Source organism: Felis catus, chromosome E2 (assembly GCF_018350175.1).
Source record: "Felis catus isolate Fca126 chromosome E2, F.catus_Fca126_mat1.0, whole genome shotgun sequence".
Taxonomy (NCBI): domain Eukaryota; kingdom Metazoa; phylum Chordata; class Mammalia; order Carnivora; family Felidae; genus Felis; species Felis catus.
In genome coordinates, this window is record NC_058382.1 from 3,098,174 (window position 1) to 3,115,074 (window position 16,901).

A 16,901-nucleotide genomic window follows, 5' to 3' on the forward strand; every position below is an offset into this window, starting at 1 on the left:
CCCCAGTCTCAAGGTTTACTGTCGAGAAGAAATGGGTTTCCACCTCTGCGTGTGTGTCACTGGCCGAGGCGGGGGTGGGCATCTAAGAGTCCATACCGGTGGTCAGGGCTGCCCCCCCCCCCCCCCCCCCCGTCTGTCACCAAGCAAGGAGCTGGGTGTGGGAGGGACCGGTACAGCACCTTGAAAAGTCCTCGGTTTCTTCCAAAGAAAGCCTCTTCCCTCTGTGCATTTAAGCATGTGTTTGCACCTCCTTCTACCTGAGGCCTTTGGCTGAGTCTGGCCGAAGCGGGGTGCTCTGTGCTGTTGGTTTGCTGGGGCCGCTGAACCGAGCAGCTCACGCAACAGAAATGTGCCACCTCCTGGTTCTGCAGGCTGCAGGTCTGCGAGCAAAGGGTCTCCGTGTTGGTTCCTTCTGAGGCAGAGCACAACTGGTGCTGTGCCGCTCTCCTAGCTTTTGGTGGCTTGCTGGCAACAGCTGGCACTCTACACACACATCACCTTCCCTCTGTACTTTTCTATCTCTGGGTACAAACTTCCCCATTTTCTAAGGACAACCAGTCATGTTGGAGTAGGGCCCATCCTCAGTGACTTCTAAACCCGATCATCTGTAAAGACCCTACTCCCAAAAGAGGTCACCTTCACTGGTCCTGGAGATTAGGAAGGACTTCAATGTCTCTATTCTGGGGGGAGGGGGAGACACAATTCAAGCCATAACAGGGGGTGTTACATGGCACGGTTCATTCAATGACCAGTTTTTGTGATAACAAGGAAGGATTTTTCCCCCAGTGCATTAAAATATTTGCATAATGAGGACGAGAGCTGACAGTAAGCCACACTGGGGAGAGTAGGTGCCTCCAAGGCTTTAGGAACTTTAGGACACCTGTCCCCTAGGGCACCAAAGTGTTTGTTCATGAATCGTGGACTTCCATCTTACAATGAAGGGCTCATTTGCACATCCCTCTGGGGGTGGATTGTGTGTGCAGTTCATTCCAGTATTGATTTTATCTCGAAGATTAACCCCTTCCTGGGAAGCCTAATTTCATCTCGAAGATAACACACTTCCTGGGAAGTGTGTGACACGTGATCTCGGGGTTGTGAGTTTGAGCCCCATGTTGGGTGCAGAGATTACTTAAAAATAAAATCCTTTATTAAAAAGGAAAAGAAAATCCCTTCCTCTCTGGTGCATTTGTTTCCCAAATTTTAACATTTATTTATTTTTTGAGAGACTGTAAGCGAGGGAGGGGCAGACAGAGAGGGAGACACAGAATCCGAAGCAGGCTGCAGGCTCTGAGATGTCAGCACAGAGCCTGACATGGGGCCCAAACTCACAAACCAGGAGATCATGACCTGAGCCGAAGTCAGACACTTAAACAACTGAGCCACCCAGGAGCCCGTTTCCCAAATTTTAGATTTTACTTGATTAGTCAGGGTTCTCCAGAAAACGGGAGCCAATAAGATTGTGTGTGTGTGTGTGTGTGTGTGTGTGTGTGTGTGTGTGTGTGTGTGTATTCATTTTAAGGAACTGCTTCCTGTGATTGTGGGGTTGGCAAATCCAAAGTCTGTGAGGCAGGTCAAAGGCTGGAAATTCAGGCAGGCTTTCCATATTACAGCCTTGACACAAAATTCTTCTTCTCTGACATACTTTATCTTTGGTCTTATGGCCTTCAACTGATTGGGTGAGGCTTACCCGTATGATCTTGAAGTCAACGGATAGTAGACATTAATCACATCTACAAAATACCTCACAGCAACATCTGGACTGGGGTTTGACCCAACAAATGGGAATGGTAGGCTGGCAAAGTGGACATGAAATCTAACCATTGCACTGTCCTTGTGGGGAAGTGGTCACTCCTAGCTTGCTGGAGGGACAGTGTGATCTGCTTTGGAGAAAGCCTCATCCCCTTCCGTGTGGTCAACTGTTCAGCACTGGCCAGAGCTCACCTAGTCAGGTTTATTTGTTTGGCTGTAGATTAGTGGGGCAGGAGGGACACGTGCAGTGCACTCGAATCTTGGTGTTATGCTCCCTTGTTAAATGTGTCACCTGGTGAGCACAAGGGTTGTCTGCATATTTTTAGAAATCACCTCTTCTCATTGGCGTCTTTGTCTGCAGATAACTGGAGGGGGTGGGGGAGAGGTGACCATGCAGCGAATCTAAGTATGGGTTCCCTGAACACACAACAATTCTCCTCGTAGGGACACAGAAGGACAGTACTCCCCTGTCCCCTTGAGATCAGATGTTCCCACGTGATGTGCTTGAAGTAGGAACAGAGGTAGACAGAAGCTTCTGAGAGCCCATGTGCAGACAGATCCCCACACTCTTCCTTTCCCCACTGGCAATGTTTCAGGTGATGCCTACTCTGTGGGCCTGCATCCAAGACAGATCAGCCAGGGCCCCAAATAGGGACTTCAGCCAAGCCTCGATGGACATGCGGTGTGAGTGGGAAATAAACCCTGTTCCTTTAACAATGGGGGTTTGGGGGCTACTTGTTACTGCAGCACAGTGTAGTCCATTCTGGCTGTTACAGGTTGCCTGTGGCAGGGGAGGTGGGGGAAGGGTGCCTAGAGGCTTTTCGACATACACTCTTTTGTGCTTCTGAATTTTTGTGTCAGTGGGGAGCCCGAGGCAGGGCTCGAACTCAGAAACTGTGAGATCACGACCGGAGCTGAAATCGAGCCGGACGCGCGACCGACGGAGCCAGCCGGGCGCCCCTAAAATCAAATATAAACTTAAATGTAAACGGTGCCAGTTTTGACTGGCATCCCCTCGCTGAGCGTGTGCCCAGGAGGGACTGCAAGATGGGAGGTCCCAGTCTCACTCCTCGGCCCTGCAGAGTGACCACACTGAGTTGCAAGGCCAGGGCTTAAAGGCACGTACTTTTCATTGGACATGGCCTCCATGTGCCAGTCCAGTCGCCTTCTTCACTTGTGTTCCACCCAGAAAAGAACAATCTGATCCACACACACCGTGCTTTGGATGGGCAAGTCAAGGCTATGGTCTGACGTGAGCATTTCTGCCTTCGTAGCCTAACACTTGCTCAGTCTGCAACTCCGCTGTGTCAATAAATACAGCTCCCACAAGACTATTCTTAACCCGTTTGACAGGGAGGGCCTGCGAGCTCCTGAAATCTACACCAGACGCTGTGTCCATGTGCCTTCCCCTCTGCCGCCTTTAACTTCGGGTTTTGAAATAATTTCAAACTTGCTCAACAGCTACCAGAATAAGTCAGAGAACACCTGTACACCCTTCGCCAATTCACCAGTTGTTAATGTTGCAACACACTGCTTCGGGATTCTCTTTCCATATAAACACCTTTTTTTCTTCTCCAGAGGTACGTGAGGGTGAGTTGCGCACGTCATACCCTTTTGTCGCGAAGGGGCATTTCTGGAGAACAAGGACGTTCTCTTCCACATCCACAGCACAGGGACCGAAACCAAGCACTTCACGCTGATGAAGCCCATGTTCCGGTTTCACCGACTGTCCCAACCCTGCTTTGGAGCAATTTCTTTTCAGTCCCTGCTGTCTGGGGACGAGCTATTGCACGTGATTGTCATGTCTCTTGAGGCTCCTCTAGTTTGATCAGTCCCTCTGTCTTTTTCACGCCATTGATGCTTTTCAGGAGTCCAGGACGGCTCTTTTGCAGGATGTCCCTGCACCCGGTCCGAGGTCTCCTCATGAACAGGTCCAGGCCGTGCACGTCCGGCAGGAGATTCAGCAGTGACACCGACCTCTTGGCACATCACCATGGGGACAGCCTGTGCTGGCCACCAGCTGGGACTGCTGCTGTTAGCTTGGACCACTTGGCCGGGGCACCGAGGAGGGGCTGTGCCCCCCTCGGTAAACAGGAAGTACCCTGCCTGAGGGCCCTCGGACTTGTTCCCCCTCAAACTTGTACCTGCTGCTTCAAGCCTCCCTGGGTGATTCTCTTGCCTAGAATCTGGGTGATTCTTACTGTGGTGTCTGCCGAAGGATAATTTTCTAATTTCGCCATTCCTCTGGCATTTATTACTTAGCATTTGCACACGATCATTCCAGGGGAACAGGATTCAGTACCCCCGTCAGACTCTGTGAGACACCACTGAATCCGACAACAAATTCACCAGGACTCTCTATGGCACATGGAAGTGACAGACTCCCGTCCCTACCCACACAACGTTTGGGTTCTTCCCCTTTTCCATTACTGTAAACAACGCTTGGAGGAACATCTTTCACAAACCGCTTGGTGCATTCGCTTCTCGTTTCCTAGGATGAGGTCCCAGGAGACGAATGTCTGAGTTGCACGGTGGTGTGTTTTACACATTTGCTACTCAAATGCCACACTGCAGCCTCAGAAGTCCTGCCGGGTCCGTGGATGTGAGAACATCTCTCTGCCTCCGTCCTCACCGGCACTGATCATTACCCTGCTTGGTCTGGGTGTACAGCAGAGGTACTGGTTTTACAGCCAGTAAAGGAAGGCCCTGGTGCACGAAAGTGTGTTTTCAGCCAACGTGACGTCTGCACTGCTTTCTAGGGTTTCTAGCGCCTGGAATAGCCGGCAGAAGAAGCGGTTCATTACCAGCGTGTCCATCACCTGATCCATTTCGGGGCATCCTTGCAATCAGTGAAGGTCCCTCCCACCCAGGAGAGCTCGAACTCCTGCTCTTGGGACACAAGGGCACGCGGTGTTGTTAATCACCTACTGAGTCAACCGCAGACGGCCAAGTGCTTAGACGTTTGAAGCCCCCCAGGGGCAGAGAACCTGCTGACCACCACAGACGGTGGCCTCAGAAATGAAGATGGGGGTATTTACACATGGAAAATGCTCAGCCACACCGGGAGGAAAGGAGACAGGGCTGAAGGGGAAAGCACCGTGGTCTGCCCACATCGATCATGCATTTTGAAGATCGCCGATATCCAGGCTCATTCCTGCATCAGGACATCGACGTCGGCTGCACCCCTGCCCGGAACGGCTTTCTCCACATTTCCACAAAACTTGCTCCCTCACCGCCATTAAGCCTGTACTCAAATGCCTCCTTCTCAAGAAAGTCCACCGTGGCCACCCTGCCTAAAATGACCTCCCACGGCATTCCCGATACTCCTTACCCTGCACTGATTTCTCAGTAATTAGTATCATTTCACACCACCAACCTTCCTTACGTACTCGCCCGAGACTTTCCCAGTTTTCGCACTGAAAGTCCTGTGTCTCACGCAAACCAGGACAGCTGAGCACCTGGGTTTTGTGCTTGGTGTTTATGATCTATCTCCCCCTACAACGAAAGCCCCGGGAAGGCAGGGTTTTGTCTCCTGTCCTGCTCTTGGATCTGTCCCAAGCACATAGAACAGCGCTTGGCAAACGGATGGTGCTTACGAAAGAAAAAGAAAAAAGAAACATCACTTGTTAGGGAGCCTGGGGGGCTCAGACACTCGAGCGTCCAACTTCGGCTCAGGTCATGATCTCACAGTTTGCGAGTTCAAGCCCCATGATGGGCTCTGTGCTGACAGCTCAGAGCCTGGAGCCTGCTTCAGATTCTGTCTGTCTGTCTGTCTCTATCAATGCCCCTCCTCCACTCGCTTGCGCTCACACGCTCTCTCAAAAATAAATAAACGTTAAAAACAACAACAACAACAACAGTAAAACACTTGTTAAACAGGTCAGGTCCTGATGGTGGTGAGGATCCAAACAAGGGCCACTTCTAGGCGCTTCTCCCTCAGGAAAGCTCAGGACAGTGCCCAAAGGTAAATGCTCACGTGTGTTCCCTGCAGCTTGTAGCCAAGGACTGGACCTGGAGTAAACGCTCACGGGTCGGACAGTGCTAGAAAGTGCGGGCGCTCTTCCGAGGAGCAGGGCACACCCACCCCCCCCAGGGCAGGTGTGTGTGGACGTGCGCACACAGACGTGAGCACGGCCGCTCCGGGATCCCCGGGGTGCTCACAGGGGTAGCCGAGGGGGTGCGCGTGAGTGGGGGGAGGACAAGAGCTGCACCTCCCGTCTTTCCTTCCTGCACCTCAGTAGCCATGCGAGTTCCCCCAAGAACCTACTTCTCTCATCATGTAATACAAACAAACAGGAGAAATGAAAATCGATTTGTGAGGCTAGAATTCAGGCTGAAGGGACAACCTGGGTTTCAATGCAGATGTTTCTGGGCCGGGGCGCCTGGGTGGCTCACTCGGTTTGAGCTTCCGACTTTGGTTCAGGTCATGATCTCGGGGCTTGTGAGCTCGAGCCCCGCATGGGGCTCTCTGCTGTCAGCACAGAGTTAGCTTCGGATCCTCTGTCCCCCTCTCCCTGCCCCTCCCCCGTGCTCTGTCTCTCTCAAAAATAAAACATTAAAAAAAAAAGAGTAAGCTTCCGGGTCACCAGTATTTAGCAAAGGGAAGGCACCCTATGCCCACCCTTCCCCACCTCTCCCAAACTGACTCAGGGCCATCACTAGGCCACCTCCCGACTAATTCTTCAATCTGTCCTCTTCTGTCCAACTGCCAAGGCCACCGCTTTAGCTTCTTTCCCTGAGCATGAGGCATCTGAGTTTTCTCTGTCTTACAGCATGTGCAGGAATTTCATTCTTTCTGTGGCCATAGAACAGCCCATTGTATGGGAGGCACCACAGCTGGTGTGGCCATTCCTCAGCTGATGAACTTCTGGGTTGTTTCCACCTTTTGGTCATCGTGAATAATGCCGTTGGCAGCACCTAAGTGTGACTTTTTTGCGCAAACGTCTGTTTTCAATTATCTGGAGTAATAATCAGAACCATGGGTTCCCACAGTAGCTGTATTTACATCTGAGGGATTGCCAGAATGTTTTCCAAAGCAGCGGTACCATTTATCATTCCCACCAGCCATGGGTGAGAGTTCTGATCTCTTGGGGCACCTGGGTGGCTTGGTTAGTTAAGTGTCTGACTCTTTAAAAAAATTTTTTTTAATGGTTACTTATTTTTGAAAGAGAGACAGAGCGTGAGCCGGGGAGGGGCAGACAGAGAGGGAGACACAGAATCTGCAACCGGCTCCAGGCTCCGAGCTGTCAGCACAGAGCCCAACATGGGGCTCGAACCCACGAACCATGAGATCATGACCTCAGTAGGACACTTAACCAACTGAGCCACTCAGGCATCCTGAGGGTCCAACTCTTGACCTCAACTCAGGTCATGATCTCACAGTTTAAGGGATCAAGCCCCATGCTGGGCTCTGTGCTGACAGTGCATGGAGCCTGCTTGGGATTCTCTCTCTCCCTCTCTGCCCTCCCCTGTTTGTACTCTCTTTCTCTCAAGATTAATAAAAATTAAAAAAAAAAAAAAAAGAGCTCCAATTTGTCCACACCCTCTCCAACACTTGCTATAGGCTGACTTTTTTATAACTGCCACCCTGGTGGTGTAAATTGGGATCCCATTGTGGTTTTAGGTGGCATTTCCCTCATGGCTAATGCTGTTGAGCATTTTTGTCACATGCTTACTGGCCACTTACAGATCATTTCCCTGCCACCACAGTCCCTTCTCAGGATCTGCAATGGTCACCTCCCTGGCAGGGAGGCAGAGCTGTTCATTCTTTTCTCCACCCAGCAGTCAAGTAACCTGCAAACACCCGAGTCAGACCACAGCACTGCTCTGCTCAAAACCCTGCAGTGGCTCCCTACTACCTCAGAGAAAGGGGCAGAGTTCTAACCATGGCTTGGAAGGCCCTGCATGAGACCTCCCACCCCAGCCTCATCCCCCCCCCCCCACTCCTCCCCACCTTCCAGCCACACTGGCCTCCCTGCAGTTCCTCAGATGTTCCAGCTGTTCCTGCTGCTGCCTGGAATGCTCTTCTCTGATAAGCCTATAGCTCACTTCTCGCCTTCCTTCCGACCTGGGTTCAAATGACACCTGCTTGCCGAGGCCTACCCTGGCCGCCTAGCTTAGCATTTGCAGGACCTAGTGCCCCGAGCCCCTTCCTGTGCTCCTTTCTTTGTCCACAGTTCTTGTTCCTTCTACATACTCCAAGTCTTACGAATTTATTGGACTGTTTTATGTCTGCCCTGGCCCACTACAGCAAACCCCACTTGGGCAAAGATCTTTGTCTGTTTCCTGAGGTACCCTAAGCACCCAGGATGGTGCCCGGCACACACTAGGTGCTCAGCAAACACCTGCTGAGTGAATGAACACCCCTGACCTGTCAGGCATCCTGCTGGGGGCTGAGGACAGAGTCCCTGATCTCCTGGAGCTCACCTAATCAGCAGTGACAGCAGTAAACACGTCCTAAGTGATCAAAAAATGACAAATTTCGACAGACTGGGATCAAAGAGGGTGGAGTATGCCAGCGAGCAAGGCAGTGGAAAGTTCTCCAGGTACAAGGGACCCACGCCCAAATGTTCTCAGGTCAGACAGCTTGGCAGATACCGGGGACCAACAGAAAGGCAGCCCAGGGGGCTTTGGGGAGTGTGCTGTTGGCAGCTTGGGGTCTAGTCAAAATGTAGCCGGGCAGAAGGGTCCTGCGAAGTTTCCAGCAGGGACAGTACCTGTCGGGATTGGGATTCCAGGGGACGGTAAACAAGGACCTACCCAAGGGCCACTCGGGCCACTACCTGTTCTTGTAAACAAAGCCTAAGCGGAACACGGCCACCCCTTCCTCTTCATGTTGGCGAGGCCACTAAAGCAGGGCTGAGCAGTGGGTTGAGACAGAGACCCACAGTCCACAAAGCTGAAAGCCTTTTCTGAAAAGGTCTGCTGACCTCAATTTCAAGTGACCGTTCAGGGGGTAGGCGACCCCTCCCTCTCCCCCACAGCAGGTCCTGTTGACTTTCACCGAACCCCAACCCCTCTCCCCACCCCGACTGCCACAAACCTGCTCAGCACGGTCTTCATCCCCACCTCCATGGCTGCCAGCACTTCCTCCTCGGCCTCTCTGTTCTCGACCAGAAGTCAGACGGAGTCGCGCTCGGCTCAGAGCCTCCCGCGGCTCCTCCTTGATCGAAGGAAAGAACACACTGTTCACTGCGGCCTGGACCCGAGACCTGCCTCTTCCCTTTCTCTAAAGGTTCCCCCCACCCCATCACTCCCTGTCTCCCCCCCCCCCCCCCCCCCCCAGCGCAGGCCCTGATATTCCCTCCTTCGGTCTTTATCACACTCCCACAGCACTTTATGTATTTGCTTGCCTGCCTGGCACCCCCAGGAGAGCGTCAGCCCCACGCCGCCAGGGGTTTTGCCCCTTGTTACCCTCCGCCTATTCCAAAAGCTTCGTGCGTGCACATCGCGCTCCCACCCGACAGGGTTGCCGTCTGCAATGGAACGAGGGCAGTGCCTGGCACACAGCTCGCAGGGGCTGCATCGTGACCGTCACTATCGGCACGGTTGTGTCTTTTGGATGCATCCTTGCAGCAGGGCCGGGCTTGACTACCATACCACCTCGACCTTGTCTCTGCTTGGGGGGGGGGAACCTGGGCGAGGCCCCTGCTTTTTCCCTCAGTGTCCTTGAGCGCCCCTCGGGTCAGAGTCCCCTGCAACCGACTGGCTGGGACTGAGGGCCAGCTGGGGCTCGCCAGTACGCGGCGGATCCTCCATGGGTGCTGCTTACGACCACAACAGTGGGGTCCCTGCTGCTGGAGCTCGGGCCGCATGCACGAGGGAGGCAGCTCAGGGGTCTTCCCGGGACGCGTGGCGGGCAGGGATGGGAGGCCGAGGCCGGTGCCCGGGACACGGCGACGACAAGGGGACACCATTCCCCGGCGCGGGGCTGCAGGGTGGCGAGGTCCGTCGGGGACACGGGGACACCGCCGCGGGGCTACAGGGTGGAGACAGGACCACTGGTGGGCAGCGCCAGGCCCCGACCTCCTTCCGGCACATCCGGAGGGAGCCCGGCGCCCGCTTCCCGTGTGGGGAAACAGAAACCCGACGTCGTGATTGCCGCCTGGCCAGAGTCACAGGCCACAGACGGCCAAGCCCTCAAGGCCGTGCAACCTGCTCCTGCCCCGCCCGCGACACACGACACGGGTCACAGGGCAGTGCCCGCACAAAATGGCGCCTCGTAGAAAAATGCAGCCGACTCCCAGCGCCCATCCCCACCGCGGGCTGAGGAGCGGGCGCGGACGGCCGCGCACACCTAATTTGCATATACAAAACTGACGAACTTCGTTGGCTACGAACGGCTTGGCCCGACCTAGACAAGGTCCCCATTGGTTACTCTCCACTCCTTCCCGCCCCCTGGCACCGCCTTCTCCATCAAGGACTGGCGCTTACGAGCCCCGTGACGCCATTCCACCATTACGTGTCCCCATTGGCCAGGGAGCCTTCCGTCATCCGTTTAAACCCCCCGAGTCCCGCCCTCCCATGCCCCTCCCCGGCTCCGCGGCCGACCGTTACTCGCGTGCGCGATTTCCTGGGCGTCAGGGCACGCGCGCGTACGCCGGGCGGAGGAGGCGTCTCATTCAAACGGCCCAATCAGCGGTCGCGTTGCCTCTCGCTTCCTCTCCTTCTCTACTCTCCCGCCTCAGAGCCCCCATTCTCCGGGGACCCCATTACGACCCCCGTGCGTCCCCATTGGCCGACCTGCCGCGCGCCCCCCTCCCCAACTTCTCCTGTTTCTGCCCGCAGCTTGCGGGAAGGGAGCGAGCGCCCCGAACGCCGAGGACCTTGCGCGGTGACGTCACGGGTCGAGGCGCGGCGCTCCGGGGCCGCGGGGGGGGTGTGGCCTACGGACGGCTACAAAAGGGCGGCGGTGCGCGCGCGACCGGCTCAGTGCGGCTGGGCGCTCGGGGCAGGAAGAGTTCTACGCGCTCAGCGCGGCGGGCGTCGGAGGCAGCGGGGAGTGGAGCGGAGCTGCCGGGGCCTCCCTAGGGCCGCAGCGGCAGCAGTTGGGCCCCCCGCCCCAGCCGGCGGCCCGCAGAGCGCAGGAAGGGGGCCGGGGGGACCCGCCCCCGGCCGGCCACAGTCATGGTGAGCGCGGAGGCCAGGCCCGGGAGGGGCGGTCGGGGGCCCCCCTGGAGGAGGAGGCGGGGTCTCAGGAGCCTCTCGCGGACTCACTGGGGTATCGGGGGGGCCCGCCTGGGGTCCCGGGCCTGGGATGGGCCCGCGGGCCCTCCTGGAGGCGGGGCAGGAGCGGAACCTGGGCGGCCCGCAGGTTCCCCAGAGGGGAAGGCCCGGCTGAGTCCCGGAGAGGGCTCTGGGGCTTTGTGGCTCGCCCGTGGGTGTTCTGGGAGCAAGGACGCTCCGCCTCCATCTCCAGGCCCCTGCTGGGGTTTCGAAGATGGTTTCACCAAGGTTAGGTAGGGAGGGGGACCAGGGTAGGCCTCGGGCGTACCCCGAAACACTGGGGACCATGCCTGACTGTGAGCAAGACTTGGGGGCTTCTGGAGAAGGCAGAACCATCCACAAGCCCTTTGGAAGGCCCGTCCCCATTTCTAGTGGGAGGTCAGCTTTGGACGGCCCTCTGGAGCATGCTGGGTGGGGGATCTGGGGACTGCGGGATCAACACCAGGGTGGCCACTGCATCCTTAAATCCAGGAAGCCCCGGCTCCGCCAGCTACCCACCCCTTCTCTTCTGTGTCCAGAACTCCAATGTGGAGAACCTGCCCCCCCACATCATTCGCCTGGTGTATAAGGAGGTGACCACGCTGACTGCTGACCCGCCTGATGGCATCAAGGTGTTCCCCAACGAGGAAGACCTCACTGACCTGCAGGTCACCATCGAGGGCCCTGGTGAGTGTGGGCAGGAGGAGTGTGCTTGTGGGTTCCTCTTTAGTACGAGAATGGGTCGGAAAGAAAGACAGTTTCCACGTGATTTCACTTATACGTGGCATCTAGAAAACAAACAAACTGAAAAAGCAGAACTAGAACAATAGGAAGCTCCAGTTGCAAGTTGGACTGTGCCGGGTGCTGGGGACGCAGTGGTGGACCAGGGAGCCCTCTGACTTGGCGCTCACGGCTTGCAGGGCCGGACGCCACAACCACTGACCATGTACATGTTTCCTGCAAGGTGGTGAGAGCATCTAACGGGGGCTGTAGCAGGCTTGTCAGGTAGGGGTTCTCTGGGGCCTGGAGGGTGGGCCGGATGACCGCACACTCCTTGCTGTCACGTCCGGGACCCACGGGACAGAGCAGGGAACTAGCCGGACACGGTGTTGCAAGAGGGAACAGTAATAACCAGGTGATTATGTGTGATCGTTTAACCGTGCAGTGAATTAGTGTGCTGGTTCTACACAGTGACACAAGAGGTGTTGCGAGAGTGCGTGGTGAAGGACTTGGCCGCGCATGGGACAGTGGGGAGGGCGTCAGGGAAGACTTCTGGGTTATCATCACGCAGTGCTCAATGGTGATAGGCCGGGTTCCAAGGCAGGCGCCGTGGGTACTTTGTAGGGACAGAGAAGAGACTGATGAAGCTTTCAGGGAGCAGAAGAGTCTGTAAGGAGTTGGGAAAGGAAGCCATTGATGGGTTCAAAGATGTGATGGCTGCAGTGTTCCTTTGACAGGGAGGGGGCAGGGCAGTCAAGAAACTATTAACCGCTGGCTTCGGGAAAGAGGTCACCGTAGAGGCAGGGTCAGGTGCAGGAGGGGCGCCTAGACGTCAGTCGCCAGGCTACCACTGAGGGATGTGGGGATTGGGGTACGAGGAACAACAGTGGGTACAGAACTGCTCCCTCGTGTATGTGTGTGTGTGTGTGTGTGTGTGTGTGATGAGCAAGTGGGTGGACGAGAACCTTTCACTGAGGCAGGCTGGCGGGCAGACCTGGAGTTGACAACAGCCCCATCATTTGCCTGCGGGCCTTCCGAGAAGATCTTCCTGCTTCCTAGAAGATCTGTGGGTGGGAGCGTCTGCCCTCGGGAAGGAGAGAGGAGGCGTCCGGGGGTGGCTACCAGCACCAGGTCAGGGCCATCACCCTGAGGCAGGGAGCTGAGCCTCACTCCACTGTCACGAAAGCCTCGGTCTTGGGGGGGGTAGGGGGGGTGGCAGCAGAGCACTAGGCTCACAGCCAGACTGGAGACTGGGCGTCCTGACCCGGCCCCCTCCTGCACTCCAGAGGGGACCCCTTACGCCGGAGGCCTGTTCCGCATGAAGCTCCTGCTGGGGAAGGACTTTCCCGCCTCCCCGCCCAAGGGCTACTTCCTGACCAAGATTTTCCACCCCAATGTGGGCGCCAACGGTGAGATCTGCGTCAACGTGCTCAAGAGGGACTGGACAGCGGAGCTGGGCATCCGGCATGTGCTGCTGGTGAGTTCTTGGCGGGGGCTCCCCCCTCCTGAACATCCCAGTGGCGCCTGGGCTGTGGTGCATTCTTTCTTTTTTAAAATAAACTCTGAAGTTGTTGGGGACTTCTGTGTAAAAGTCCAGGTTTCCAGCTGGAAAATTCTGGAAGGCTTGGCAGTGCTTGACCCACTGAGCGTGGTTGTACAGGTTGTGCCGTGCCTGGTGTACCTTTGCTGTGTGTGGAACGCGCAAGGGGTTTGTGTAATGGGACACTTTCCTGATGGAGCAAGTCAGGCATCGGGGGAGGGGGGAGTTGGTTTCAAGTTATAATTTACAGTATGAAATTCCTGGACCATACAGTTCATTGGTTACGCGGGAGTCACAGAATTTGTACAGCCGTCACTGCCGTAGCTCAAACCTGTCGTTTCCACCAGGAGCAACTCTGCCTCACCAGGGACGGTGTGTGGTAGGGGACTCTTGTCGCATCGAGTGGGAAGCCCAGGCGCTCGTGCTGCTCTGCGGCCTCACAGAGGGTGATTCGGACTCTGTGTCCACTGAGCCCAGGTGGAGACACCCATCATCTCCACGACCACTAAGGCATTTAGGTCACATGCTGCCTCCCCACCCCACTCAAAGCTTACAAAAGGTTTCTGAGGGGCACCTGGCTGGCTCAGTCGGTAGGATTGTGACTCTTAACCTTGGGTCGTGAGTCCCAGCCCCATGTTGGGCATGGGGGCTACTTCAAAAAAAAAAGCACATTTTTTTGAAAATGGAATTGCTCTGGAGCCCTGGGGCAGATGGTAGGGGTGGGGACGCGGAGTTTCCTGCTGGGCACTTGGGGAGGATGGAGCTCCAAGGTAAACATACTTTGTCCTCCTCTCCCGGTCGTGTCTGCAGTGGCTGCCAGGGACTCTGGAGGTGAGCTCACAGAGTGACTCTGTGTCCCCGATGATCCCTAGGAGCTTGGGTCTGGCCCCAGCCGTGAGGGAGCACGTGAGGGGCCTGTGGGTGTGGGGCCAGAGTTTAGAATTGGGTGTGGTCCTGGGTCCCTGCTCAGCATCAGTGGTGTTTGCTGGGCCATGTGCCTTGCCTGTCACAGCAGCCAGGGGACCACCTGTTCTTGTCCTTGTTTACAGGCCAGAAGGGTCGTGTCCCCTGCTTGAAGCACGGTTAGGGCCCTGCAGGCTCCCTTTCATAGTGGCCAAAAGGGGGGTTGGGACAGACCCCACTGTAGCTGGTCTCGCTCCACGCCTTCACGGAGCCCGTGCACATCTGGCTTCGGTTTACCCCCCAGTTAAAGGGGTGTGGGGATCGGCTCCCTTCCTACACCTCCCTCTGGTTGTTCCTCACGGGCCAGGTCCCTTTATTTACACCCTGATGCCTTTCTCGGTCCGGCCCGCCCACCGGAGTCTGGCTCTTCCTTGGTACCTTTGGTGACAGCCCTGGGTTTTTATGTGTCCTGTTTATGTTGAGAGATGAACAGCCCTGGAGTCCCAGCAGGCCCAGGTGTGAGTTCCTAAGTTGTCTCCCTTGCTTCCTGAGTGACCTCGGGCAAGTCCCTTCCCTCTCCAGTCCGGGCCTCGATCACAGGGGACACAGGTGTGAGCTGGGCCAGCATCTTGTTGGGGGACAGCATCGGGAACAGGGAGCAGCCGGTGTGGAGGCCACGAGGCCCAGCCCCCTGACCTTGGTCCTCTGCCCGCAGACCATCAAGTGCCTGCTGATCCACCCTAACCCCGAGTCTGCCCTCAACGAGGAGGCTGGCCGCCTGCTCCTGGAGAACTACGAGGAGTACGCCGCCCGAGCCCGCCTGCTCACGGAGATCCACGGGGGCGCCAGCGGGCCCAGCAGCGCCGAGGCCGGCCGGGCCCCGGGTGCGGGCGCAGCCTCCTCTGCTGACCCCCTGGCTCCCGGGGGTCCTGGAGGAGCCGATGGCCCCATGGCCAAGAAGCACGCGGGTGAGCGGGACAAGAAGCTGGCAGCCAAGAAAAAGACGGACAAGAAGCGGGCGCTGCGGCGGCTGTAGTGGCTCTTCTCCAGCCCTCCCCACCTCCCCCTCCCCGACACTGACCCCCAACTCTGTCTCTAAGTTATTTAAATTATGGCTGGGGTGGGGGAGGGTGTGGGGGCACCGGGACCTGGATTTGTTTTTCTAAATAAAGTTGGAAAAGCAGCTGCTGTGCCTCACAGACACCCCAGGACCACGGCCTCAGCCACACGGATCCCCCTGTTAAGTCCCCATGTCGGGCTGCAGCTCGCTCATCCTGTGGCAGTGGGGGAGGACCCCGATTTCCTGTCTAAAGGGGGGGCCGGGCCTGTTCTTGATAGTTGTTGTCTTCGTTCCTGAGGTAGGTGTGCGGCAGTGCCCCTTTCTTCCCGAGACAGGTGACAGGTGGGGGGGAAGCTGCTGGCTTCTCCACACCTGATTCAGCTCAGGGGAACAAAGCATGTTCCCCAAATCCTAGGCCTAAAACGATGCCCATCCACCTGTCTCTGTTGGTCTGCAGCCCGGGTGTGGTGAGCTGGCCACTGTCCTCTGGTTTCACAGTTGAAGGCATCTGCCCCGTCCACGTTCCTGTCTCCAATCTCCAGTCCCGGCAAGGGATCCCTCCTGGTGGGTTTTAGCTATCCTCAGGCTTGTAGGACCCACCCAGAGGCTGTCCTCAGCTCTTGGAAGCTCAAGTGCCCCACCTAAGGGCCAGGTCCTTCTCGAGGGCTCAGCTGATGGGCAGAAGCCTCCCAGGTGCTCCTGCTTAATTCCAGGTGACTGTGACCTAATCCTAGAAACCAGTCTGTCAAATTGACAGATTCTGCCCCACCACTCCAGGGGAGGGGGGTGGTGCAGGAGGACCTGGGGCAGGTTAGCCTCATGTACACAGGCAGCTTTTACTGGCCTGGCCCTCTGGACTGCAGGCTGGTGGTCCTGGTCTCAGACTGATAGGGGGTGGGGCAGAGGTAAAGGCTGTAAAGCCCGAGTGGTGGGAGGGTAGGAGGGACCTCGAAGGCAGAGGCCCGGCGGCCAGCTGGCTTCAAATTGGCTTATTGTCCATTAACAAAATTTGTGGTCCCCCGTCAAAAAATGATCATGAAAAGAGAAAGGGAAACATGTCTACATAAAGACTTGTACGTGAACTTTCAGAGTTGCTCCCTTTCTGATGGACAAAAAGTGGAAATAATCCATAGGTTCAACAGATGGACTAAAATTGTGAGTTCATAGAACGGAATACTACTCAGCAAAATACTGATACAAAAACCAGCTTAGATGAATCACAAAAATATTCTCTACTAAGTGAAGCCCTATACATAAGTGTACAAAATATTTGGTTCCACTTACAATGAAATTCTAGAACTGGCAATATTGGTCACTAGTGGCTGAGAACAGGTCACTGGCTATCTGCAATCAAGGAAAACATGTACAGGGGCAGGGGGAACCTTCTGGAGTGATGAGTATATCCCAGATCTTGATCATATCGGTGGTCACACAGGTGCATAAATTTGTCAAAACTTCAACTAAAAATGGGTGTATTTTTATGTAAACTGTATCAATGAAGCTTATTTAATTAAGCCAATAACTTCATTTATCTGGAGTAGAAGAAAAGTCAGTGGGGCAGAAGATTGCAAGACATATAACCAAAAAGTACTAATTCAAAGAATGTGTAAAGAGCCCCTCCAAATCAAGAAAAAGAACACAAAAGAGAAACTGGTGAAAAGCACGTCACAAAAGAGGAAATCCAAAAGCTACTCCTCGCTCGTAGTTGAGAAAATGCAGTGTAAG

The 16,901-nt window shown here is 55.7% G+C and overlaps 1 protein-coding gene and 1 long non-coding RNA gene across 4 annotated transcripts; one reads left to right on the forward strand and one right to left on the reverse strand.

Annotated features, from left to right (window-relative positions):
* Position 1: 1 nt before the first annotated feature.
* On the reverse strand, positions 2 to 10,252 carry LOC102902346. Of its 3 annotated transcripts, none has more exons than XR_002149726.3 (3): positions 9,521 to 10,252; positions 8,792 to 8,911; positions 2 to 380 (listed from the first exon to the last, which is right to left on the reverse strand). It is a non-coding gene; the product is annotated as an uncharacterized LOC102902346 (long non-coding RNA). The 3 variants fall into 3 exon arrangements; XR_006590241.1 differs by having other exon boundaries at positions 8,792 to 8,908; positions 9,163 to 10,252; XR_002738733.2 differs by having other exon boundaries at positions 9,163 to 10,252.
* A 414-nt stretch (positions 10,253 to 10,666) lies between these two features.
* Positions 10,667 to 15,299, forward strand: UBE2S (ubiquitin conjugating enzyme E2 S). The gene is made up of 4 exons (XM_019819105.3): positions 10,667 to 10,878; positions 11,493 to 11,640; positions 12,960 to 13,150; positions 14,832 to 15,299. Exons 1-4 carry the CDS (start codon positions 10,876 to 10,878, stop codon positions 15,150 to 15,152), a joined length of 663 nt encoding a protein of 220 aa, XP_019674664.2. The 5' UTR covers positions 10,667 to 10,875; the 3' UTR covers positions 15,153 to 15,299.
* The last annotated feature ends 1,602 nt before the right edge of the window (positions 15,300 to 16,901 follow it).

Bases quoted from the DNA above. Each gene is read 5' to 3' on its own strand.
- UBE2S (XM_019819105.3), top strand. The intron at 11,641-12,959 runs GTGAGTGTGGGC...CCTGCACTCCAG, and splicing joins GGTCACCATCGAGGGCCCTG to AGGGGACCCCTTACGCCGGA. The intron at 13,151-14,831 runs GTGAGTTCTTGG...CTCTGCCCGCAG, and splicing joins GCATCCGGCATGTGCTGCTG to ACCATCAAGTGCCTGCTGAT.